The sequence below is a fragment of the Oncorhynchus gorbuscha genome, linkage group LG24, assembly GCF_021184085.1.
Source record: "Oncorhynchus gorbuscha isolate QuinsamMale2020 ecotype Even-year linkage group LG24, OgorEven_v1.0, whole genome shotgun sequence".
Classification (NCBI taxonomy): domain Eukaryota; kingdom Metazoa; phylum Chordata; class Actinopteri; order Salmoniformes; family Salmonidae; genus Oncorhynchus; species Oncorhynchus gorbuscha.
Window position 1 is genome coordinate 8,087,682 of NC_060196.1, and position 27,569 is coordinate 8,115,250.

Here is a 27,569-nt window from a genome sequence, read left to right on the forward strand (position 1 = left end):
TTTCGAGAGGTGTATATAGGTGACTTAATTCGTAAATATAGTGTACATAGTCGAGTCGAAGGGCGAATCAGTAATGGTCACGATCTTGAATATATAAAAACATTATGATCACTGTAGAAATAGTCACAGCTCAACACAAGGGGAATATTTTCTCAGAGTTTAATTTGTATACAATCTAGACAGGTTTTATTTCCAGTGTTGTCATTCAGCAACCCATCTCAGATGTAAATGTTTTTTTTTTAGGCTGTTGAAAAGGGAATTGTCCATAAAAATCTCAATCCATAAATCCACACAGGAAACTAAAAAAGTACACGGAATTGAAGAAAAGGAAAAGTCTGTACTGTCATTTGCTGCTGTTAAACTAAGTGTAATTAACATTTCATAAATATTACAATAATAATCTCAAAATCACTTAAATTTATCATGGAAGTGGAGAACATGAACTGTGCAAAGACTCAGTTCTCTGCATGCAGTCCAGTGCTCATACAAAATGTCAGTGCATAAACAGGTCTACTTATGGGAAAAAAACATCTGTTCAAATATGTCAAAATAAAATGTTTCTTATATAAATCTCTACACTTAAATATATACATGTGCAAATCAAATCTGGGGTTTAATCAATTGTATGCAAACATTTACCACAGTTGTTATTCTGCTCAGGTTCACATGTCAGTGTGGTTGTCATTTTCAACATTTTGTTTATTGGCACTAGAACTAATAATAAAGACTGCATGGCTAAGACAACAGATAGAAAACAAACAGTCCTTCAGATATGTGAAAACTAAATAGTGTGATATATATTTATATATGAATCAGAAGACAGCAGTGTGGAGAGAAAACACCCCCTGGTTAAAGTGCTCACTAGTTAGTAATCATTAAAAGAAACAATCTGGTAGTCCTGGGTCACGTGCAATACTGAACACTGCATAAAGAAATGTCACGAATAGAGCGGACTTGATTCCTTATTCTACATATCAGAGGTATGTCTGATCTATATTACATATTTCTGGACATTTGTAGCAAATAGAATCAAGCCCTTCGAGTCACTGGGAAGAGGTTGGGAGAGAAAGAGTGACGTTGCAGTCATAGAATAGATAAGAGATTGACAGGAAGATTTACACATGATAAGGGGCATCAGTCCAGAGTCACACACATAAAACAAATCACAAGATAAATGTTGTCCGCAAAGGATGGTGGGAAAGATTAACGTTCATATCTGTGGTGTCACTTATGCTGTTTACACAGGCAGCCCAATTCTGATCTTTTTCTTCACTAATTGGTCTTTTGACCAATCAGATCTGGACGTGAAAAGATCAGATTTGATTGGTCAAAAGACCAATGAGTGGAAAAAAAACATCAGAATTGGGCTGCCTGTGTAAACACAGGCATCTGTGATAGAGTCAGTGCCGGAATGTGTCCCAAATGCCACCCTTTTCCCTATATAGTGCACTGCTTATGACACGAGCCCTATGGGTCCTGTTCAACTGTAGTGCAACACATAGGCAATAGGATGTCATTTGGGATTCAGCCTGTTTTGAAGGGGTAGAATGCTTGTCAACACAAAAGGATAAAGTAACATAGATACCTTCATTTACCAACATTACCTATCCCAGCTTGGGCCGAGGTAAAAATTCACTGAACAATTGTCCTCAACTTTGACACCTATTTTTCCATCAACAATCAATAGCTGTATTACCAGTGGTGTGTTCATTAGGCACCAAATAGAATAAAATGGATTGCAACATTGAGAAACAAAATTGGACTTGTCCAATAAGAAACATTTATTTTCGTCTTCTGTAGGCGAAAAACGTTTTCAATTTTGCACACAATTAATACGACCCAGCCGAGATGCATGCAGATGAGAGTTCACATTACAAACTCAAAATTGGATGCTCTGAGATTCCCATGGACATCCTACTCATCCACATACATCAATTCAGAGTATGACCCATGGCGATTACTTTACAACTCATAAAATACTTTGGAATGGACGCAAATAGTCCTTTGAAGTACTCTGATAAAAATAAAAGGATTCCATGTTGTAAATGTGGTTGGATTAATTATTGTTGTGGATTAATTATTGTTGTGCCTCTTGGAAATTCATTCATTCCATCCAATTTAATCCAGTTTACAAAGTTAAGGACAAAAATGCAGTGGAGTTTCTACCAGCCCATTAGTCATTCTTTTAAGTTCCTCTAATTGTAAAAAACATTCCAACAAAAACATTAATTTAAAAAAGAAAGCCAGAATATTAAACTCAAAACTCAAGAGTAATTCACAAAACAAAAACAGAGTATAATGTGAACCACAACTGCTAATTGTTGCTGTAATAATATTCAGTCCTTGTTCATAGCATATGTTTAACTTCTTCTTGACTTCGTTAACATACTGGAGCTACACTTCTGCGTGGTTAAGCTGGAAGTAGTTGGTTATATTGTCGTATGCTACTTGTGTGCTGAATATACGTCTAGCCTGTCTGAGGCTATATCTCACACCTTAAGATGTCACTTCATGTGGGCGGGCCAAATCGCTACGCTACTTGGTCTCCATTGGCTCTACAGCCGGAGAAGAGATCGCCTCCCACCCAGTATGGAAACAAGCATCATTGCTAGCAGTACAGGACCCTATATTAAGAATGACCAGCAACAACTATTGTCCAAAGTAGTATCTTGCATCAGTGCAATCACCGGTTCATGTATTCACCGACTTCCACTCCTTGTCACTTCCCGGTTAGGCCGCCACGTGGCCGATGAGATAGATGTTGTCGTAAAGATGGCCGACAAAGTCCTCGCTGATGTTCTGGGCAGCGTGGCGCGTGTTGCGGATGAACTCGCGTTTGGACATCTTGTTCTTGACGTGCGGGCTGGTCAAGTCTATAGACAGCAGGATGAGCGAGTAGCAGAGCACATACACCGCATCTGGAGAGGAGAGATGGACAGAATGTGAGAGGTCAAACAAGTCCCAGCAACAAGCATCCAATGACGATAAAGTTGTATATGGATCTGTGAGGTGGCAGCTAGCCTAGCGGTTAAGAGAGTTGGGCCAGTAAATGTTATCTTGCTTAGTAATATACATGTATTCAGTATATTAGCCAGCCCCAATGTTTTAGTTGTCTTTCTCAGTCCAGCAATACTTTCTCTGTTCATTGTGTGGTCATCACTTGGCTGAGAAGGTGGGTGGAGTTTAAGAATAGACGACAGGGAGAAAGAGCGAAGGGAAGACCAGAAAAGAGCATCAGAACAAGAGAAGGGCAAATAAAGAAAAATAGCTTCATAATGACGTGAATACTATTCCTTTACAGGACACATAACAGGGAAGGAAAGAGACGTGTCTACTCATATTCTCAGACCTTACAGTGTGGGTATCAGCCCTGGTTCTGGGCAGACTAAGAGGGGTTGAACAGGGGGTCTCTTTAGAGTGGGAGAGAGCGAGAGAAAGTGTGAGAGCGTACATCTCCACTCCTCCTTTACTGCTCTGCCAATTCTATCGCCAGTAAGTTTATAATAAATCAGCCGGCTTCTCCTCCAGGACGACGCAGAGCGGCCGAGAACCGCGCCAGATGTTATTACAACGCCGTTCTGTGATAGGAGAGTGAGGGCAGCGCTCCAGCCAAACACTTTAAACCCGTGGGATTATTGTGGCTTTAGGGACCAATGACAGTGTTAGTACAAAGATTTCTCACACATCTGAATCATGCAACAAGGACAGGACAACTTGGGGCAAGTGCAACATCAGAGCCCTTTGTAAATTCCAGAGGCATTGTGGGGAGATCAACAGACGAGAGAAGACCTAAAGCCTGTGGGATTTGATGAGCGTGAACCCCGAGTTAGGAGTTGTTCGACTGTGGCAGAAACTGGCAGGTGGTTGCAGGCACTGTCGACAAGACAAGACCAGACAGACGCATGGTGTCAGGTGTTTACAGTGACATCACCTATTCCTTTTAGCTCCTAGTGGAGTAAAGGGCCTTTACAGTACTTGGGTCTTCTAGGGCTCGGTCCTCTAAAGCAGACCTACGTCTAGACTGGTTGAATCCATCTGTCACTGCGGCCCCACTCAGCCCAAACCATCTCACTTGGGTTGAGGTCGGGTGATTGTGGAGTGGCTACTTCGAAGAATCTCAAATATATTTATCTGTTCAACACTTTTTCGGTTACTACATGATTCCACGTGCCATTTCATAGTTTTGATGTCTTCACTATGTAGAAAATAGTAAAAATATAGACAAACAATCAAGATGTGCTTCAAGTGTAGATTTATCCTTAAATTTAACGGTTTTGTAAAAATTATTGTATGAACCATTTAGGAATTACAAACATTTTTTGTACATACTTGGCCAAACTTACAATCAAATTAAATGAGTTAATACTTGGTTACAAATCCTTTGCAGTCACAAATCCTTTGCAGTCAACAACTGCATGAAGTCTGGAACCCATAGACATCACCAGATGCTGGGTTTCTTCCCTGGTGATGCTCTGCCAGGCCTTTACTGCAGCAGTCTTCAGTTCCTGCTTGTTCTTGGGGAGTTTTGCCTTCAGGAAGTGAAATGCATTCTCAAATTCGATTCAGGTCAGGTGATTGACTTGGTTATTGCAGAACATTCCACTTCTTTGCCGTAAAAAAGTATTGGGTTGCTTTCGCAATATGCTTCGGGTCAATGTCCCTCTCCACTGTGAAACACCCTCCAATGAGTTTTGTAGCATTTGGCTGAATCTGAGCAGATAATATAGCCGTAAACACTTCAGAATTCATCCTGCTGCTTTTGTCAGCAGTCACATCAATAGATACAAGGAAATCAGCAATACATACCCACGCCATAACACGACCTCCACCATGCTTCACAGATGAGGTGGTATACGTCGGATCACGAGCAGTTCCTTCCCTTCTCCATACGCTTCTAATCATTCTGGTACGATTTGATCTTTGTCTCATCTGTCCATAGCATGTTGTTCCAGAAATGTACAGGCTTTTTCAAAATGTTTTTTTTTTTGGCAAACTCTAAAGCAGTGTTCCTGTTTGAGGCTTACCAATGGTTTACATCTTGTGGTAAACCCTCTGTATTTACTCTGGTGAAGTCTTCTCTTGATTGTTGACTCTGACACAGATACGCCTGCCTCCTGGAGGGTGTTCTTGATCTGGACAACTGTTGTGAAAAGGGGTTTTCTTCACCAGGGAATGAATTCTGTCATCCACCACAGTTGTTTTCAGTGATCTTCCGGACCTTTTGGTTTTCCTGAGCATTCTTTCTTTCCAAGATTGTACCAAATAGTTGATTTGGCCACACCTAATGTTACTGATGGGTTTGTTTTGATTTTTCATGCCTAATGATGTCTTCCTTCAATGGCAAGGACAGCTCTTCGGATTTCATATTGAGGGTTAACAGCAACAGATTCCAAATGCAAATGCCACACTTGAAATCAACGTTATACCTTTTATCTGCTTTCCTGTAAATTAACTAATGAGGGAATAACACACACCTGGCCATGGAACAGCCGAGCAGCCAATATTGTCCAATTACTTTTGGTCCCTTAAAATGGGGGGGGGGCACAAAGTGCTGTAATTCCATTCACCTGATTTGGATGGAAATACCCTCAAATTAAAGCTCATATTCATTCTTTCATTTTAACTCCAATATGCTGTGGAAGACAGCTAAAACAATAATAACAACATGGTCAATGGCCAAAAATGTATGATCTGACTGTATACATTTTTGTATTTTACACCCTTTTTCTCCCCAATTACAATCTTCTCTCGTCGCTGCAACTCTCCAACGGGCTCGGGAGGCGAAGGTCGAGTCATGCGTCCTCCGAAACATGACCCACCTAACCGCACTTCTTAACTCATGGCCCCTTAACCTGGAAGCCAGCCGCACCAATGTGTCAGAGGAAACACCGTTCAACTGACGACCGGAGTCAGCCTGCAGGCACCTGGCCCGCCACAAGGAGTCGCTAGAGTGCGATGAGCCAATTAAAGTCACCTCCCCTAACCCGGACGACACTGGGACAATTGTTTGCCGCCAAATGGGACTCCCGATCACGGCCGGTTGTGATACAGCCCGGGACCGAACCCGGGTCTATAGTGACATATCTAGCACTGCGATGCAGGGCCTTAGACCGCTGTGCCACTCAGGAGGCCCATATATGTTTATATAAAAATATACATTTCTCTTACAAAATTAGTGCGCTGGGCCTTTACTAGTCCTATACTAGCAGACCGATATAGCACTCTATAGCGCGGACAGACAGCTAGATCATCGGCAAAAAAAGAAAAACAAACATTGCAGCACCCACACACATCTTGCCTCTAACTCAACACCTGTCAGGTCTACAATTCCCATGAATTAATTTATTACTACAATTCCCCCCCACTAACCCACTAAACATCCTGTAGACCTACAACTCCCTCTGCTCACATAGGCTGAATTAACATAACACGCACCAGAACTACAATTTCCTCCACTCATCCGACTTCCCTAAACACCCTGAAGATTAGAACTGCAACTCCCTGCAGTGCACTGACCTGGGCTGAGACCCACATCCCGGACCAGGACAGGGTTGCAGGCACAGAAGCGGTGGGAGAACTTGGTGATGAGTGTCTCCAGATATTCGCCCCTCTCCTCTGGGGCGTGGATGTGCCTGAAGAAGTCCCTCAGTGCGTTAGGCAGGAACTGGTTACTGAAGTTGTGCAGCGTGACCAGCTCGTCCAACACATCTCTCCTGCAATTAGAGACAAGCCAATAAGAATTTGAAAAAAGTCCAGTGAGAAATCGAGAAAAGCCCAGTGAGAATTTGAGAAAGCCCAGTGAGAATTCGATGAAGAAAACTCACCTCTCATCTAGGTATACCCTCAGCATCTTCCAGTTGAGCGTGCGAGTGCAGAAGATGAACTTGGCCAGCTCCTTGGGGTGGTCCACCAGTATGCCTTTGGACATGAAGTAACTGATACCCTATTGGGGGGGGAAGGGGGGGGGAGAAAGAGAGAGTCAATATGAAACACACACAGAGAGAAAGAGGGATTAGAGGGGGAGAGTAGAGACCCAGCACCATTTCAGTCTATCACACAGCTATCACATGCCCTTTAAGTGGCTGGCCATAGTCAGCCTAATCCACTTAGCGATACAGACAGACCAAATAACGCCATTAGAATGTTCCACAGATTCTCGGGAACCAGGCTTTGACCTGCAGTGACCTTCAAGGCTGATGTCTTTCAGAATGTATGCATCGGCAGTAAACAAGTAATTTAGCTGGTAGTCATTTGTCTTCAAGGTGGGCTGAAGTGTGTTGGGTTTGATGTGTAAAGTGTGGTGGGTTCAATGTGTACTCACTATTTCTAAATCATATTTTTTTTGTGGTCAAAAAAATCAAGAATCAATAACGTAGTGAAAAAAAGCTAATTGGCTCATATAAATATATACACACACACATATATATATATATATATATGTTTCACCATTAAGGATTCCAGATTTAAGGGCTTATTACAACAAGAATTGGACACACAAGGTGAAAATCCGTGTTTAGTTTCATATATATACATACACACATACATACACACACATACATATACATATATATATTGAACAATTTCCCGGAAACAGATTAAGCCGGCTTTATCTACGTCTGGGAAACCGGAGAGTTTCAGTGAGGAAGTGGTGCTTTAAAAAGGTGGATGAGGTATTGGGGATAAAGATGAAAAAGAGATGACTTACCTCCTGATGATTAGCGTTGAACGTCAGACTGCCTTCATCTAGCATCATGTAGAGTCTTCTATATGAGAAGCCATAGGGAAGCCTTCTATTGTAGATGGAACAGTGACCCCATGTGGACTTACACAAACTAGGGCACAGCCAGAGAGAGAAAGAGAGAGCAAGTCAGGGAACAAGCGAGCGACAGAGAAAGAGGGAGGACTGCGATTAGAAACATGATCACCCAATCAACTCTTTGAACCATTAAAGACACAACCTGGTACATGTTACACCTACTTGTGGCAAGCACCATTTGAATCATTTGTGGACAATTAAAAACATCGATGAATCTGTAATGGTGTATCAGGTCCTGTCCTGCAGCACACTTCTCATTGGCTGCGTTCACACAAGGAGCCCGATTCTGATATTTTGTCCAATAATTGGTCTTTGACCAATAACATCAGAACTTTTCACTTTTTTTTAAAAGCTGATCTTATTTGGTCAAAATACCAATTAGTGATATTAGTTTTGAATAATTCATTCTGAACACCCGCTAACTTTACTCACCCCTGCCTCCCTTCCACAGACCCAGTCAGTCTACTACTCACACCTACCTCCCTTCCACAGACCCAGTCAGTCTACTACTCACCCCTGCCTCCCTTCCACAGACCCAGTCAGTCTACTACTCACCCCTGCCTCCCTTCCACAGACCCAGTCAGTCTACTACTCACACCTACCTCCCTTCCACAGACCCAGTCAGTCTACTACTCACCCCTGCCTCCCTTCCACAGACCCAGTCAGTCTACTACTCACCCCTGCCTCCCTTCCACAGACCCAGTCAGTCTACTACTCACCCCTGCCTCCCTTCCACAGACCCAGTCAGTCTACTACTCACCCCTGCCTCCATTCCACAGACCCTGTCAGTCTACTACTCACCCCTGCCTCCATTCCACAGACCCTGTCAGTCTACTACTCACCCCTGCCTCCATTCCACAGACCCTGTCAGTCTACTACTCACCCCTGCCTCCATTCCACAGACCCTGTCAGTCTACTACTCACCCCTGCCTCCATTCCACAGACCCTGTCAGTCTACTACTCACCCCTGCCTCCATTCCACAGACCCTGTCAGTCTACTACTCACCCCTGCCTCCATTCCACAGACCCTGTCAGTCTACTACTCACCCCTGCCTCCATTCCACAGACCCAGTCAGTCTACTACTCACCCCTGCCTCCATTCCACAGACCCTGTCAGTCTACTACTCACCCCTGCCTCCATTCCACAGACCCTGTCAGTCTACTACTCACCCCTGCCTCCATTCCACAGACCCTGTCAGTCTACTACTCACCCCTGCCTCCATTCCACAGACCCTGTCAGTCTACTACTCACCCCTGCCAGAGGTACTCGTCGTGGCCCAGGTCCTGCCACACGCAGGATGCCAGACAGAGGTCTGTAGCGTTCAGGTAGGACAGGATGGTGATGCTGAGCTCTGGAGGAAGCATCTCCAGGTCTATAAAACCCTGCTGCTCCTTCCCCCGGCGGGCACGTAGCAGCTGGTAGATGTCTGCCCCTTGGCAGTGCTGGGGGTGGCGCCGCGGGTGGGGGTGAGGTGGCAGGTCACCCACCCCGGGGAAGGGGGGAGCCTGGCCTGGGTTAACCCCCATCTCCATCACCAAATCCTGGGGATCTCCGTCAAGGCCAGGTCCAGCATCCCAGTGCTCTCCGTACTCCTGCTGCAGCTGCTGGTTCCTGGCCACCCTCCACAGGCCCTGACCCATCTGCAGGATCTGGTGTATAGGCAAGACAACACAGGCAGCACAGTCTGCATGTGTCACATTGGGAATAGGTTCCCTCAGGAGGAATATCAAACAGAAGTAGCTCAGTGGTCTAGTTACTAGGCATTAAATTGGGAATTTCCTGGCCATCCAATCTGGTCTTAAATAGCCATGTACTCTTATAATCTCCACCCGGCACAGCCAGAAGAGGAGTGGCCACCCCTCAGAGCCTGATTCCTCTCTAGGTTTCTTCCTAGGTTCCTGCCTTTCTAGGGAGTTTTTTTCTGTGCACCTACATCTGCATTGCTTGCCGTTTGGGGTTTTAGGCTGGGTTTCTGTATAGCCCTCTGTGACATCTGCTGATGTAAAAAGGGCTTTATAATTACATTTGAGTGATCCAAAGTCCTATTTTAACAATCCAATGTAAAACGGAGGCCATCGTTCTACCTTGTTTAAATGTTTGGGCAGCTGGATGAATTCCTGGTTAATTTAGTCACTGGCACGGTAACAGCTGATGGTAGGCATAGCAGGCGAACTCCAAGATAGCTATGCTGAGTCACTGAAGGGCTCAGCGGTTGTCACAAAATAGAGAAACATCCGTGACGGGTTAATTTAATCTGGATTCAGACCCTAGCTGTTTGTCCGCAGAAACATCTCAACGATTGCCTCTACTTTCATGGGTCATCTCGCATACATTAGCCCGATCAAATCAAAGCAATTGCTTCCTGAAAGTGCACTCTGGAACAGTCTCTGTAAGGGGTCAAGGCAGATTCTAATGTGACTTTACACAACAAGCCATTTCGAAATATACTGAACAAAAATATAAAAATGCAACAATTAACGATTTTACTGAGTTACAGTTCATAATGAAATTAGTCAAATTTAAATAAATTAGGCCCTAATCTACGGATTTCACATGATTGGGCAGCAGTGCAGCCATTTGTGGGCTTAGGGGGGGGCACAGGCCAATCAGAATATGTTTTTCCCCACAAAAGGGCTCTATTACAGACAGAAACACTCCAAAGTTTCAATCCCGCAGGTGAAGAAGCCTGGATCTGGAGGTCCTGGGCTGGCGTGGTTACACGTGGTCTGCGGTTGTGAGGCCGGATGGACGTACTGCCAAATTCTCTAAAACAACGTTTGAGGTACAGAAAATAACATTAAATTCTCTGACAAAAACTCTGGTGGATATTCCTGCAGTCAGCATGCCAATTGCAAGCTCCCTCAAAACTTGAGACATCTGTGTCATTGTGTTGTGACTAAACTGCACATTGTAGAATGGCCTTTTATTGTCCGAAGCACAAGGTGTACCTGTGTAATGATCATGCTGTTTAATCATCTTCTTGACATGCCACATCTGTCAGGTGGATGGATTATCTTGGCAAAGGATAAATGCTCACTAACAGGGATGTAAATACATTTGTGCACAAAATTGAAGAGAAATAAGCTTTTTGTGCAGATGGAAAATGTCTGGGATCTTTTATTTCAGCTCATGAAACATGGGACCAACAATTTACATGTTGCTATTTTGGTTCAGTATAGTTGCTATATGCATCAAGCCTGCCATCTCCACCTTTACCCTTATAATCCTTGGGCCAGGAATGACTATCTTACCCCTTCCATTTATAGCCATCTCAACCGTTACCCCATCAGACAGAAGACAGTGCAACTTAGGCAAGGCCTAAACCATTTAGCCTGCTCTCAAAACACCATCCACAACACATATTGACGTGGTATTATTTTATAAACCAGAAGTAGCCTCAGTTAACCCGCTAGGTGACATGCATTCAACTCTCGCCGACTCCCCTGTCAGTCAGTCTCAGTGAGTGGGTTTGTAGCTTAATTTCTAATTCTTGTGTTTTAGTCACACATTTGTTTCCCCTTTAACTTAGTTCGGATAGAGCTTGTGAGTAAGCATTTCACTGTAAGGTCTACTACACCTGTTGTAGTTGGCATGTGACAAATAACGTGTCAGACAGTTTACACTACAGGCACTCTCTTCTCTCTTGTAATAGCATCTTAGAATGGTTCAGAGCGGAATCATAGCCTGGTCCCAGATTTGTTTGTGCCATCTTAACAATCACCACAGGAGTTGGCGATTGTTAAGACAGCCCAAACACATCTGGGATCAAGCTAGAATCTTCCATCCCTGTCACTACAGCTGAATGTCAATTCCAGCCTATTTAGCCTACCCACTGCTCGGAATTCCTCACGTTCTCAATTCTCTGGTTCCCCATGTGATGTGGGCATGCACCTAGGCTTCTCGCCGCTACATTGCACTTGTTATTCAGCATTCCCTGCTTGCTGCTGGAGCATTAAGACTGTAGGCTGCTCAAAAAACACACTTGGGAATGTCTTAATGCTACACTATGTAACTTTTTGGGCAAGCTGACCAAATTCAAAGAAATGTGTGTTCCAGATATGTCAGTCTCATTGAAAGCAAGTCTAAAAAGTGCTAGTTATGTTCTTTGTAAGCCATGTCCATGATTCCTGTTATGTTTATTTTTTAGCATCTTTTACTTTTGTACACAAGCTTCAAACTAGGGGTCGACCGATTAATCGGAATGGACGATTAATTAGGGCCGATTTCAAGTTTTCATAACAATCGGAAATCTGTATTTTTGGGCGCCGAGTTCCGATTATCTTTTTAATTAAATGTGTATATATTTTTTACATTTTATACCTTTTATTTTACTAGGCAAGTCAGTTAAGAATACATTCTTATTTTCAATGACTGCCTAGGAACTGTGGGTTAACTGCCTTGTTAAGGGGCAGAACGACAGATTTTCACCTTGTCAGCTCAGCGGTTCCAATCTTGCAACCGCACAGTTAACTAGTCCAACGCTCTAACCATTGCACTCCACGAGTAATCTGCCTGTTACGCGAATGCAGTAGAAGCATGTTTGGCATGGCTTTTTTACATGACACATATTACTTTCTTCTCCAACACTTTGTTTTTGAATTATTTAAACCAAATTGAACATGTTTCATTATTTATGTGAGGCTAAATTGATTTTATTGATGTTTTATATTAAGTTACAATAATAAATTGAATTAACACTTATTTTAATTGTCGTTATTACAAATATATATAATTTTTCTATATTTTTTAAAATTTTATTATTTTTTTTATTTTTAAATCGGCCGATTAATCAGTATGGGCTTTTTTGGTCCTCCAATAATCGGCATCGGCGTTAAAATCATAATCGGTTGACCTCTACTTTAAACAGCTGAAAATACAAAATAAATTGGGTATGGAAAACATATTTCACAGCGGTTTAGATAGTACAATGATTCTCTACACTGACTGATTATTTTGTCACAAACAGAAATTAGGAAAACTATTAGAATTTTAGCAACCAGGAAAAGGCAGAGCTATTTCTGCATGTGCATCTTTAAAGTTGACACGAGTCTGTCTACTGGTTATATGGTGAGAGGGTTACTGTAGGTCATAGATGGTCCTAGACATGTAGGCCTAGACTAGGTCTAGATACATAGCCTAAACTGTTCGGATTAGTTCAACTGACCTAAGGGTGCATTTGTTCAAATGTGGATGGATGTCTTACTGTCATACTTATGACGGCCTGGCTTGCTAGTCAATTATTTTAATCATTTTGTGAACAAATAATTCAGTAGAATGAGCAAACTTGCACAGTGTATGGTGTGATCACATTGGCTGAACTGATGTATAGGGAATGCACAGGACAGGCATATGGTTGGTCTAAATTGGTAGTTGGTTCATGGGGTGGGGCATTCAAATTAGTTGGGTTTGGGGGTGTTTTAACTGAATCTGGTGGTTGCAAACATATCATTTGAGTTTAAAATGGTGGTTGCAAACATATCATTTGAGTTTAAAATGAGCAACTATCTACAGTGGGTTTTTTGACTTATTAGTAATGGAAAAACAGGTCATCCCTAGTCCACCTGGCCATGCTCCTGCTCCAGTTTCAACTGTTCTGCCTTACTATTATTCAACCATGCTGGTCATTTATGAACATTTGAACATCTTGGCCACGTTCTGTTATAATCTCCACCCGGCACAGTCAGAAGAGGACTGGCCACCCCACATATGCTCTCTCTAATTCTCTCTTTCTTTCTCTCTCTCGGAGGACCTGAGCCCTAGGACCGTGCCCCAGGACTACCTGACATGATGGCTCCTTGCTGTCCCCAGTCCACCTGACTGTGCTGCTCCAGTTTCAACTGTTCTGCCTTATTGTTATTTGACCATGCTGGTCATTTATGAACATTTGAACATCTTGGTCATGTTCTGTTATAATCTCTACCCGGCACAGCCAGAAGAGGACTGGCCACCCCACATAGCCCGGTTCCTCTCTAGGTTTCTTCCTAGGTTTTGGCCTTTCTAGGGAGTTTTTCCTAGCCACCGTGCTTTTACACCTGCATTGTTTGCTGTTTGGGGTTTTAGGCTGGGTTTCTGTACAGCACTTTGAGATATCAGCTGATGTACGAAGGGCTATATAAATAAATTTGATTTGATTTGATTTAGCCTACCTGTACGGAGAATGTTGTACCCAATCGTCTGTGTACAGTCGATAAAGTGACGCACAATACAGATTCTGAGAAATCATTCTGATCAGCTGCCTACTAAATGTACAATCTTTAAAAAACTAATGCAAACGTTTCGCTAGTGAGAAGGACATTCATACATACCCGTAGTCATGTAATAAGAACTGTCTCTTGGTGAAAAGAGGGACCATACTCTGTCAAGCACTAGAGTTATGTGCCCCATCGTCTGTTGACGTTTGCCTAATTCAGTAATTGGATAAACTGTCATACAAAGTCAGACAGTAGTGGGCTGGAAATACGTTCAGTGTCTTGCTGTAAACAACATCAACATTGAAGTTATGTTCAGAAGCTGATATATAATAATTTCACTATCAAGCCAAATTTACCTATAAAGCCCTCGCCTTTCTTGAATATAATTATTACAAGCCAACTAGCCATCGTCTTGTCAATGACCGACCATTGTAACCAGCGCCACCTACCTGAATTGTATGGAAGATTGTACCGCCGCCGCGACGTATACACAGTCCAGAACGTAAACAACTTCGGTGGGAATAGTTTTGGGTCTTCTACCGGTAACCAGATGTTCCCATCTCCGCTGAATGCTGGCCAAAAATACCCACTATCGTCGCTGTTGTAGAGAAAAACTGCCCACAAAGTGACATAAGGCCTAATCTGCCCCTATCACTCAATATAGGGCTTCCTCAACTCCTCCTTTCTCCCTCCTCTTTTCACACGCACAGTTGTCTGGTTTGACGTTTCGCTTGTTATTGGTGGAAATGACGTGACTGTAACTGAGTAAATCCATCTAACGATCGTGAATGCTACTTAACTATGATATATACACAATCTTTCAATTGTTTTGTTTAAAAAAATATTATTCTAGAAAAAATGTCGGCCTACACAGAAATCCATTGGACTTTTTACAAAAAATATGCAGTGCATTGCTTTGTTTCTTCTAACACATTAAAGGTAGCTAACCAGAATACTTTTGTTTTCCTTTCAACTACAGACAGAAAAGACGGTGTTTTACATGGATTTAGTAAGTTCAGCTTGTTTCATAAGTCGTCGTCACCATCGACATTAAAACCAGAAGTCTACAAACAAAACTTTTACCGACATGTAGCTACGAATGTGCTCTTTTGAATCTTCCTTCTAGTTTTTCTGATTCACTTATCATGGCAACCAATCGCAGCAGTGATGTTATTTACCCGGGCAAAACAAACTAAATACATGCCCAGTTAGCGAGCTAAATACCGCTACAAGCCCTTCTACTTAAATACAAGGTAATTTATTAAATTTTGTGTTATGGTATGTTCCAGTAGCTGCTACAACGTGTCACCTCAACAAAATCTAACGTTAGCAAGTAACATGCTGGAAAGCTGTGTTGGTAGCTAGCCAACATTTAACGTTACATAGCTAACGTGATATTGTTTGTTAGTTAGCTAGTTGGTGTTTTATCCATTCGTTGCAAAATTAGTTAAATGGGAGAATGGTTGTGGTAACGTTACCTGTCTGTCATTTGCATCTTCAAGGTCCACAATGATGTCAACCGGTGATTTGAAAGGATGTCTTCGGAAGCTGGATGTTCAACTACGGGCATTGAAGTACCCAAGAGAGGTCGACTACAATGGGTATGTTAGCTAGGTCATGGATAAAAATTGGGCCAGTGCTAACTAAACAATTGTGCCACGTTCCCAAACTTTTTGAGGGAAGGAGCCAGCTTTTACAATCTGTCGGCACCTGTGTTGTGGTTGTTCAGTTGATGGCCACATGACGGCTCCACTATTCAGTGTTGCAGTGTAGGAGATGTTTGAACATTTGTGTCATTTTTACATGCTTACATTGGAGAAATAAATCCCCCATATATTTATTCATTCATTCTGATATCTAGTGAGCTCCAAACGTATTGGGGCAGTAACCATTTTTGTTGTTTGGCTCTGTATTCCAGCACCTTATTTGACCATCAGGTGTTCCAAGACTGGTGGACAGTGGGTTGACACTTTGGATTTGAAATGATACAATGGTTGAGTTTAAAGTGCAGAATGTCAGCTTTCATTTGAGGGTATGAACCGTTTAGAAATGACAATTTTTGTACATAGTCCCTCCATTTTTGCTATCGTTATTAGATAGATCTGAATGAATCGTGAATAATGATGAGTGAGAAAGTTCGATACACAAATATCATACACCACCAAATGCTAATCTCCCCTGTTATTATATTGGGAGAGGTTAGTATGTCTTGGGGTATGATATTTGTGAGTCTAACTTTCTCACTCATCATTATTTACAATTAATTCAGGACTATCTGTAATCATTGTAGCATCCCCATGAATGTATAAGTGTTTAGAAGCACATTATATTCTTAAAGTGAAAGTGACTCCAAAATGACACAATACATTATTTACCATTAATTTCTATTGGGCAAAAAATAATCTGAAACGCAACCAAAACAAACAGCAAATGCATCCAACAAGTTTGTAGAGTCACAAGCTTGATGTAATCATTGCATGCTAGGAATATGGGATCAAATACTGAACTTTTGTCAACTTTAATACACATGTTAATTTGTCTCAATACTTTTGGTCCCCTAAAATGGGGGTCTATATGAAAATACCCTCAAATTAAAACTGACAGTCAGTATTTGACTATTGGAGTACAGAGCCAAAACATGTCACTTACCCAATACTTTTGGAGCTCACTGTATACAGTATACATGGAGTATACCAAACATTAAGAACACCTTCCTAATAATGAGTTGCCCTCAGAGCATCAATTCATCGTGGCATGACTCTACAAGGTGTCAAGCGTTTCACAGGGATGCTGGCCCATGTTGACTCTAATGCTTCCCACATTTTTTTTCAAGTTGGCTGGATGTCCTTTGTGTGGAAGACCTTGATACACACAGGAAACTGTTGAGTGTGAAAAACCCAGCAGTGTTGCAGCCCTTAACAAAAACTGGTGTGCCTGGCACCTACTAACATACCCCGTTAAAAGGAACTGAAATATGTTGTCTTGCCCATTCACCTTCGGAATGGCACAAATATGGGATCGGAGCACCACCAGTACAGAGCTTGCTCAGGAATGGAAGCAGGCAGGTGTGAGTGCATCTGCACACACAGTGAGGTCGAAGACTTTTGGAGGATGGCCTGGTGTCAAGAAGGGCAGCACAGAAGCCACTTCTCTCCAGGAAAAACATCGGGGACAGACTGATATTCTGCAAAAGGTACAGCGATTGGATTGCTGAGGACTGGGGTAAAGTCATTTTCTCTGAAGAATCCCCTTTCCGATTGTTTGGGGCATCCGGGAAAAAGCTTGTCCGGAGAAGACAAGGTGAGCGCTACCATCAGTCCTGCGTCATGCCAACAGTAAAGCATCCTGAGACCATTCATGTGTGGGATTGCTTCTCAGCCAAGGGAGTGGGCTCACTCACAATTTTGCCTCAGAACACAACCATGAATAAAGAATGGTACACACATCTTCCAAGAGCAACTTCTCCCAACCATCCAGAAACTGTTTGATGGTGAACAATGCCTTTCCAGCATGATGGAGCACCTTGCCACAAGGCAAAAGTGATACCTAAGTGGCTCGGGGAACAAACATTGATAGTTTGGGTCCATGGCCAGGAAACTCCCCAGACCTTAATCCCATTGAGAACTTGTGGTCAATCCTGAAATGGCGGGTGGTCAAACGAAACCCCACAAATTCTGACAAACTCCAAGCATTGATTATGCAAGAATGCGTTGCCATCAGTCAGGATGTGGCCCAGAAGTTAATTGACAGCATGCCAGGGCAGATTGCAGAGGTCTTGAAAAAGAAGGGTCAACACTACAAATATTGACTCTTTGCATCTTCATGTAATTGTCAATAAAGACCTTTGACAGTAATGAAATGCTTGTAATTATACTTCAGTATTTCATAGTAACATCTGACAAAAATATCTAAAGACACTGAAGCAACAAACTTTGTGAAAATTAATATTTGTCATTAACTTTTTGCCATTACTGTGTGTATATATATATATATATATATATATATATATATATATGCCTTCAGAAAGTATTCAGACCCCTTGACTTTTTTCCACATTTTGCCTTATTCTAAAATTTGATATTGTCCCCCCCCAATTGCTAATTTATATATATTTTTTAAAAGTATGTTTACATAGGTATTCAGACCTTTTACTTAGTACTTTGTTGAAGCACCTTTGGCAGCAATTACAGCCTCAAGTCTTCTTGGCTATGACTCTACAAGCTTGGTACACATGGATTTGGGGGAGTTTCTCCCATTCTTCTCTGCAGCTTCACTCCACAGCTATTTCAGGTCTCTCCAGAGATGTTCAATCAGGTTCAAGCCTGGGCTCTGGCTGGGCTATTCAAGGACATTCAGAGACTCATCCCGAAGCCACTCTTGTGATGTCTTGGCTGTGTGCTTAGGGTCATTTTCCAGTTGGAAGATGAACCCTCGCCCCAGTCTGAGGTCCTGTCCACTTTGGAGCAGGTTTTCATCAAGGATCTTTCTGTACTTTGCTTCGTTCATCTTTGCCTCGATCCTGACTAGTCTCCCAGTCCCCACAGCGTGATGCTGCCACCGCCATGCTTCACCGTAGGGATGGTGCCATGTTTCCTCCAGACGTGACGCTTGGCATTTAGGCCTAAGTGTTCAATCTTGGTTTCATCAGATCAGAGAATCTTGTTTCTCATGGGTCGGACCCCCCTTTGCAGAATACCAATAATTCTTTGGGGCATGGATAATACAAGTCGTGAATGTTCCACATTCATGTTGGTACATGCTGACGCGATGGTGTCATGCAGTTGCTGCAGATTTGTCGGTGGTACACCACTGCAACCAGCCTATACTGTTGACACCAGGCAGTGTCCATAGACTCTGCCATCAGTATGACGCAACATCTCATCTGGTTTGGGCTTAGTCCCACTATCATTTGTTTTTCAACAGGACAATGACCCAAAACGACTCCAGGCTGTGTAAGGGCTATTTGACCAAGAAGGAGAGTGATTGAGTGCTGCATCAGATGAGCTGGCCGCCACAATCACCTGACCTCAACCCAATTGAGATGGTTTGGGATGAGTTGGACCGCAGAGTGAAGGAAAAGCAGCCAACAAGTTCTCGGCATATGTGGGAATTCCTTCAAGACTGTTGGAAAAGCATTCCAGGTGAAGCTGGTTGAGAGAATGCCAAGAGTGTGCAAAGCTGTCATCAAGGCAAAGGGTTGCTACTTTGAAGAATCTCAAATATACGTAATTTTTTGGGGGTTACTACATGGTTCCATATGTGTTATGCCATAGTTTTGATGTTTTCACTATTATTCTACAAATATTAACCATCCATGCAGTATCTAAGAATATTTTGGGCAGATGAGTCCTTGAAGGAGAGGCAGGTGTGCATATGGTAGCATTTCTCATGATTTAATATTTTGTTCCACCATGAGCCTAATTTCCAATGATCCCATTGCTATGATGAGCATATCTGACCAGCTCTTTATCCAGGTTGTGGGGTCGCTGATTTCTATGGCCTTTGTCCATTACACTCAGTATTTGTCTTGAAAGTGCCAACACATTGCAAGTGTGACGACATATGGAACTTGTGATGAATTAAGAATTAAAATTCAGGCTAGAATTAATATTATCAACAGTCTGTATGATGTTCTTCGTGCTATAGGCAAACCTCTGTAGTGTAGGATAATGTCACAAGACTGGATGTTTCCCATATGGGACCCTAATCCCCAGATAGTGCACTACTTTTGACTACGGGCCCATAAGGTTCTGTTTAAAAAAAAATGCACTTTATAGGGTGCTATTTGCGACAAAGAGTAAATGATTTGGCTGCAAGACAGACTAAACATCTATAGTCCTATAAACATCCAGATTGGGGCTGTAGCCACGGGTACAGTTCATGGTCTGGGTTTGTTTTGAAGTCTCCGGTAGGTGGCAGAGGGGGTTGTACGGAGCCCTGCCCGACTATAACTCTGTTTGTAAACATGCTTTACATTAACCAGTCGTGGGTCCCCCTCTGACGAGGACCCCAGTTTGCACAACTGATGAGCAGGGAAGCAGGAATTCCTTTTGAAGTGAAGAGCGTCAAACACAATATGCTTGGAATTTTAAAAATTATGTGGCTCACATACAATTTTCTGTGGATGTGAGATCATTTTAAAACGAGACAAAAGGTTGGCTACTTTTCAAATGTGTATATACATTTATTCTAGTTTTTATCTAACTCGTTTGTCAAAATGTGTTGGGCTGCGTTTAGACGGGCAGGTCATTTCTTATTTTTTACACTAATTGGTATTTTGACCAATTACATCAGATCTTTATGAGAGCTGATCTGATTGGTCAACTTTTGTTGTTGTCAAAATCTGTCTACCTGTCTGAACAGAGCATTATTGTCATATATTTTTAGGCCTCAATGATACTAATGCATATGAAAACAGTAGTACACATTGTAAAACACAATCTATGCTTTATCTCTACAGCTTGGCCAAAGGGGATCCTTCTGCCTTTCTCCCCATAGTGAGTTATGCATTCATCTCCTATTCACCACACCTTGCTGAACACCTGGTGCGCTTCGGAGTGGAACTCACTGGGAAGAACGACCTACGTTTTATCGAATGCATCTACAAGGTAAATCCACACACTGATTTTATTGTGTTCTTTAAAAAAAACAATCTTAGGGTAATAGTGTACAGTACCTGTCAAAAGTTTGGACAAGGGTTTCTTTATTTTCCACATTGTAGAATAATAGTGAAGACATCAGAACTATGAAACAACACACATGGAATCATGTAGTAACCAAAATATATTTTAGATTCTTCAAAGTAGCCACCCTTTGCCTTGATGACAGCTTTGCACACTCTTGACATTCTCTCAACCAGCTTCATGAGGAATGCAATATCCAATTGTTAGTTATAGTCTTGTCTCATTTCTGCAACTCCCATATAGACTCGGGAGTGGCGATGGTCGAGAGCCGTGCATCCTCCGAAACACAACCCAACCACTGCTTCTTTGACGCAATGCCCACTTTACTACATGATTCTGTGTTATTTCATAGTTTTGATGTCTTGACTATTATTCTACAATGTAGAATAAAATAAAGAAAAACCCTTGAATGAGTAGGTGTGTCCAAACTTGACTGGGTACTGTAGGTTAACATGTTTCTGTGACATAGCCTTAGTATTTAACTATCATCATGCACAGTGGAGGGATTTGACTCCATAGGTCTCCATTAGAATGGTAGGTCGAAGACGCAGAGTGTCTGTGTTCTAATGACGAACACCTTTCGTGATGAAATCATGATTTTGAATGTACCCCCTGCAGCAATCCCACATCTAGACCTACCCGTTTGAGAAACACATTGGCATCACTCCCCAGTTGACTGTTATCTCCCAGGCTCATTCCTTCATGCCCTCCCTATGATTTAATGCTCTGTTCATTCACTGCGTGCTGGGATCTTTCCTGGGTCCTACTTTTCCAGTAGGCTCCCCACCACCGCTCTCCCCATGTGGCCCCATGCAGTGTCGTCTCCCTAACACGGAACAGTTTCTCCCAATAGCAGGGACTCCCTTCTAGATCCCCTCTCTCATACATCACAGTTATCGTCGTGATGGTTCAAAATGGCAAAGTGTTTCCAGTTGTTTCCTCACAGGCAACGGACACACACACTCGCACACTGTGACTTCAGTTTATTCCTTGGGGTCTCCTGAGGCCAATTGCTGTCTACCCAGACGCTCTGCTGTGGTTTAACCCCTCCAAGCTTGAGTTGAACTGCAATATTTTCCCCTAATACAAACACATGGAAGACATTGCTATTGCATCACTCACTACCAATAAAGTCCTTTTGAAACAGTGCAGGGTTTCCACTGTAGAATTTAAAGGTAGGCTACATGTGGGATTCCTTTTCATTCCTGTGGTGCTCAAATGACATGAATGGAGTCTTAAAGTAGTCTAGAAATTCCATTAATTCTTATCTATGGGAAATGTCCCACTGTCGGAATTCCCTTTTTCACGATATTGTGCTTGGTCCGGTCAAGGCTAAGCCATTTCCTTTATCGCACATTCTAATATTACAGCTCCTCTCTCATCACAACCAACTGAGGACTTGGAAGGAATGACTTGTGTACATGCATCAGGGGTTTTTCAGTCTTTTTGTTGAGGCTGTACTGTAGACTCTGTTAACCCTGCTATCAGAACCAGAAGGGTTTTAACTGAGCGGGCCCTGATCTGCAGCATCTGTATTTAAAACACTCTGGTGGTGTTTCCTTCCATCTGGCAACCGGTGGTTGGCAGCACAGCGTCCTTGAGCAATTATTTTATAAAGGCTCACATGAAATCCTGATTCCTGCGGTGAACACAGGAACTCCATGTTGGTCCAAGTTCTCATCTCGGATCAGACTCCCCTCTTCTGTTTTCTTAGTGCTGAAGCCGCAGGCGAGCTATCTGCCTCTCACAGCATCGGTTAATTTTGGCGAGAGGAGACGGAGAAGGAAGATCGAGACCCTCTGGCTGGCGCCCAGTCACTGCTTCGCCTGGCTGCCACACACACACAAAAATATGGGCGACAGATTGGGCCGACACACCAGCAGCATTTCATACAGAAGACGGTGCAAAGAGGAGACAAGCCATTTGCTCTGCATTATAGTCTGTGTAACAGGGAAGCACTCATTTAGCCCTCCTGTCATACCTACTTCCATCTTTCCCTGAACTCATGTCAACTATAGTGAGTTTTACAATTATCAGTAGAATGTTTTGATTTGTCATGTGTTCCAGCTCCTAATATTCCCTTTTCATGTGTATCCCTTACCTCGATACACTTAATTCACATCATTTCATGTGTATCCCTTGCCTCGATACACTTAATTCACATCATTTCATGTGTATCACTTGCCTCGATACACTTAATTCACATCATTTTATGTGTATCCCTTGCCTCGATACACTTAATTCACATTTCATGTGTATCCCTTGCCTCGATACACTTAATTCACATCATTTCATGTGTATCACTTGCCTCGATACACTTAATTCACATTTCATGTGTATCACTTGCCTCGATACACTTAATTCACATTTTCATGTGTATCCCTTGCCTCGATACACTTAATTCACATCATTTTATGTGTATCCCTTGCCTCGATACACTTAATTCACATCATTTCATGTGTATCCCTTGCCTCGATACACTTAATTCACATCATTTCATGTGTATCCCTTGCCTCGATACACTTAATTCACATCATTTTATGTGTATCCCTTGCCTCGATACACTTAATTCACATCATTTCATGTGTTTCACTTGCCTCGATACACTTAATTCACATCATTTTATGTGTATCCCTTGCCTCATTTCATGTGTATCCCTTGCCTCGATACACTTAATTCACATCATTTTATGTGTATCCCTTGCCTCGATACACTTAATTCACATCATTTCATGTGTTTCACTTGCCTCGATACACTTAATTCACATCATTTTTTTGGAAGGGAAAACAAACTCCATATACTTAAAAAAAAAAAGTGATTACAACCAAATGGAAACTGTAGAAAATATCATGGATCTACATTTATACTGTTTCTTGACTGTGTCCAGCTCACTAATAATCATTCAAATTAAATTTCTTTGCATGTTTTGATGGTGAAGAAATGAACACATTTTCAGTGTGACCCTCTGGACCTTCTTGAAGAATGAATGTGGGCCCCGGCGCAAAATGAGTTTAAAACCCCTGTACCAGATACTTTGCAATGTCATTTTCAGTTCTCTTCAATGAATATGGTATTTCTCTTTGTGTTTTTTACTGTTTGAATGAAAAAACAACCATGGTGTATTTTTGATTAGAACATTTTTAGAACACAATTTAGAACACAACAGGGCAAATTCAGCCGTGTGTGTGTGTGTGTCATACTGTCTATTGTTCACCCACATCTAGGTACTTCGGGATCTCTTCCACTACAAACCCGTCCTGACCAAGCAGCAGTTCCTCCAGTTTGGCTATGCAGAAAGAAAGAACTGCATCCTCTGTGATGTCATCGCCTTCGCCCTGCAGAAACACAAAGAGCTCAGCAAAGGCAACAAGGTCAGTCTGTCTCCCTCAGCTTTGACGAGCCTAGAGCAAAGCGTATCATCAAACGACATGGTAATGATGACACGGTATTCACGGTTCAATTAACTATTGCACCCTCTTGATCAGACCATGTCTGTATTGTAATAGAGAATGTGTTCTCAATATCCTATCTGGTAAAATAAAAAGGTCCATGTATTGCATCTGTGTGTGTTGCAGCCAAAGCCCAGAGCTCGTTTTCAGGCCTCGAGTTCAGACTCCAAAAGTGAGGCTCTCCCATTTCAGGCTGAAACAATGAACCCCATGGCCACCACAGTAAGTCTTTGCCAAGGACATGACAGTGTAGACCAACAGACCTGTTCAACTCTCTACATTCTATCAAAAAGGCCTGACCTATCCTAGTTAAATAAAACATTTTAAAATAATAAAATTGTCTATTGTAATGCTGCATGAGTTCATGGCCCGACCTAAACATGACTAGGTGAGATGGTTGTTTCCCACAGTTGTCCCTAAGCAGGCCACTAGTGGAGAGACACATTGGGGGTGACTCCTGGCGCTCCTCTAGTAGAACCTCCGATAATGAAGAGTCTGAGGAAGAGGAGGAGGGGCTGGGACTGGAGGAGGTCCAGAACCAAGCACCTACAGTCCCTCAAACAGTGAGTACCAGCATACTTCTCCACAATTATAAGCACAGACACACAGACCCACGCAGCCCTTCTCTCTGTAACACACAGCACCAAAGTGACACACACACACAGAATGGATTGTGACCACCCTTCCAGGACCTGGTGGTGGAGGGGAGGCTGGCAGCGCTTGAGGTCCAGCTGCCGCAGATCCAGACTAGGCTGGGGAGGCTCTCGGCCCTGGAGCAGAGGCTGGAGCTTCTAGAGAAGGCCTCGGCCGGGAGGATCACTATAGACAAGCACCAGTGGGAGAACCTGGAGAGCAGAGTGCTACTGCTGGAGACCAGACTGACCCTCTCCACAGCCATGGCCCAGGTGTGTGTGTGTGTCCGTCCGTCCGTCCATATCCACTGCAAAGGGATTATTGGATACTGTGTCAGCCATGGCCCAGGTAGGAAGGGATCTTTACACCACATCTGTCCGATCTGGAGATTCTTCTAAAGAACTCTCCGTACCTCTATCTAATGTCAAGTAGAAGCAGATGTTGAACTAATGATGTCAGTCCATTCCAGAATGTCTACTGTATCTCTGTTTGCTGATTAAAGATGCAAACATGTACAGCTTTCAAGGTTGTTTTTTTCCCTCTAGGAGTCGTTGTCACTTATCAATGGAGGTTGGAGTCATCACGTGGTGGATAATGCAACAGAAGTCACTGGTTGGAACTGATTTGGACAAAAGTGTCTTAGTATTAGTAGTATTATTGAGGCCATCGTATACAACAACTGAAATACAGTAATAGAAAGATCAAATTCCCAGTGTGATATAAAAGTTAAACTGATGCTCACATACCCTTAGAGTCAAGACCCAGTCCTCCAGAGAGCCTACGACACAACTCTGGCTGTGAGCGTCCTCAGTCTTCCACCCCTTCTGCTAGCTATCCCATCAGCCCCTGTGTGACAACGGCACCCCCAGAGGTAATGGCAGATATTACAAGTAAATATAATGGAAACATTAGACTATTTGGGCTGGATTCAATCTGTCGTATTGTGAAAGAGCCACGTTGTACGTGGATTTTGACATTTTAAAGGCAATGTTCGAGGAGACTTCATTCACGGTAATCTCTGCATATGCCGACTCAATTGGAAATTACCATCTAATTTTTACGCGGATCTTCCGCAATACGGATTAAATCAAGCCCTTTGTTTTTCATTCTGTCTTGACTCATTTTCTTTAGGAGAATATGAAAGAGAGATTGGAAAGGATAGCCAACATGTAAGTACTCTAGATCGATGTTGTATTCCCTCTGTTAACCCAGGCTAATACACCATCTACTGTATATAAAATAATACTGCATTTGTTTAACTTAATTAAATTATTTACTTAGTTTTGTTCTTCTCCTTTGTTTTAGGATGAAAGACACGTCCAGCCTTTTAAGAAGTATAGAACCCTCAATGTAAATTCAGACTTTAAAAAGATATGTATTTTTGTAATTGATCTCCAGATTAGTATGTGAGTGATGAATAAAGGTATCATGGATAAATATCGGTTGTGTTCACAATCCATTATATACAGTACCAGTCAAAAGTTTGGACACACCTACTCATTCAAGGGTTTTTCTTATTTTTACTATTTTCTACATTGTAGAATAATAGTGAAAACATCAACACTATGAAATAACACTTATGGAATCATGTAGTAACTTTAAAAAAGTGTTAAACAAACAAAATTGATTTTAGATTCTTCAAAGTAGCCACCCTTTGTCTTGACAGCTTTGCACACTTTTGGCATTCTCTCAACCAGCTTCATGAGGAATGCTTTTCCAACTGTCTTAAAGAAATTCCCACATATCCTGAGCACTTGTTGGTTGCTTTTCCTTCTGCGGTCCAACTCATCCCAAACCATCTCAATTGGGTTGAGGTCGGGTGATTGTGGAGGCCAGGTCATCTGATGCTGCACTCCACTCTCCTGCTTGGTTAAATAGCCCTTACACAGCCTGGAGGTGTGTTTTGGGTCATTTGTACTGTTGAAAAATAAATGATAGTCCCACTAAACGCAAACCAGATGGGATGGCTTAGCGCCATGATGGTTAAGTGTGCCTTGAATTCTAAATTAATCACTGACCGTGTCGCCAGCAATGCAACCCTACACCATTTTTTTTGTTTTTAAACTTTTTTTATTTAACTAGGCAAGTCGGTTAAGAACAAATTCTAATTTGCAATGACAACCCACTGTTCCCCTGTAGGCCAACTTCCTTGTTCAGGATTCGATCCTGCAACTTTTCCGTTTCTGGCCCAATGCTCTAACCACTAGGCTACCTGCCACACCATCACACCTCCTCCATGCTTCACGGTGGGAACCACACATTCAATGATCATCCATTCATCAACTCTGTGTCTCACAAAGACATGGCGGTTGGAAACAAAAATCTCACATTTTGACTCAGACAGGACAGATTTCCACCGGTCTAATGTCCATTGGTTGTGTTTCTTGGCCCAAGCAAGACTCTTCTCCTTATTGGTGTCCTTTTTAGTAGTGGTTTCTTTGCAGCAATTTTACCATGAAGGCCTGATTCACTCACTCCTCTGAATAGTTGATGTTGAGATTTGAGGCTGGTAACTCTAATTAACTTATTCTCTACAGCTGAGGTAACTCTGGGTCTTCCTTTCCTGTGGCGTTCCACATGAGAGCCAGTTTCATCGTAGCGCTTGGTTTTTACGACTGCACTTTTCTGGATTGACTGACCTCAAACGCATTAATAAGAAAATAAATTCCACAAATGAACTTAACAGGGCACACCTGTTAATTGAAATGCATTCCAGGGGACTACCTCATGAAGCTGATTGAGAGAAGGCCAAGAGTGCAAAGCTGTCATCAAGACAAACGGTGGCTACATTGAAGA

General features: G+C 42.4%; 2 protein-coding genes across 3 annotated transcripts; one reads left to right on the forward strand and one right to left on the reverse strand.

Moving 5' to 3' along the window:
- Positions 1 to 143: 143 nt before the first annotated feature.
- Positions 144 to 14,738, reverse strand: LOC124012485 (F-box only protein 8-like). The gene is made up of 6 exons (XM_046326142.1): positions 14,458 to 14,738; positions 9,069 to 9,466; positions 7,706 to 7,832; positions 6,825 to 6,943; positions 6,517 to 6,713; positions 144 to 2,918 (listed from the first exon to the last, which is right to left on the reverse strand). Exons 2-6 carry the CDS (start codon positions 9,455 to 9,457, stop codon positions 2,731 to 2,733), a joined length of 1,020 nt encoding a protein of 339 aa, XP_046182098.1. The 5' UTR covers positions 9,458 to 9,466; positions 14,458 to 14,738; the 3' UTR covers positions 144 to 2,730.
- A 377-nt stretch (positions 14,739 to 15,115) lies between these two features.
- On the forward strand, positions 15,116 to 26,212 carry LOC124012483 (centrosomal protein of 44 kDa-like). Of its 2 annotated transcripts, none has more exons than XM_046326139.1 (11): positions 15,116 to 15,261; positions 15,511 to 15,609; positions 20,469 to 20,616; positions 23,916 to 24,062; positions 24,267 to 24,362; positions 24,551 to 24,703; positions 24,830 to 25,045; positions 25,319 to 25,385; positions 25,526 to 25,644; positions 25,905 to 25,942; positions 26,079 to 26,212. In XM_046326139.1, the coding sequence occupies exons 2-11, from the start codon at positions 15,518 to 15,520 to the stop codon at positions 26,125 to 26,127; spliced, it is 1,125 nt and encodes a 374-aa protein (XP_046182095.1). In that variant the 5' UTR covers positions 15,116 to 15,261; positions 15,511 to 15,517; the 3' UTR covers positions 26,128 to 26,212. The 2 variants fall into 2 exon arrangements, with proteins under 2 accessions (XP_046182095.1, XP_046182096.1); XM_046326140.1 differs by lacking the exon at positions 15,116 to 15,261 and adding an exon at positions 15,313 to 15,333.
- The last annotated feature ends 1,357 nt before the right edge of the window (positions 26,213 to 27,569 follow it).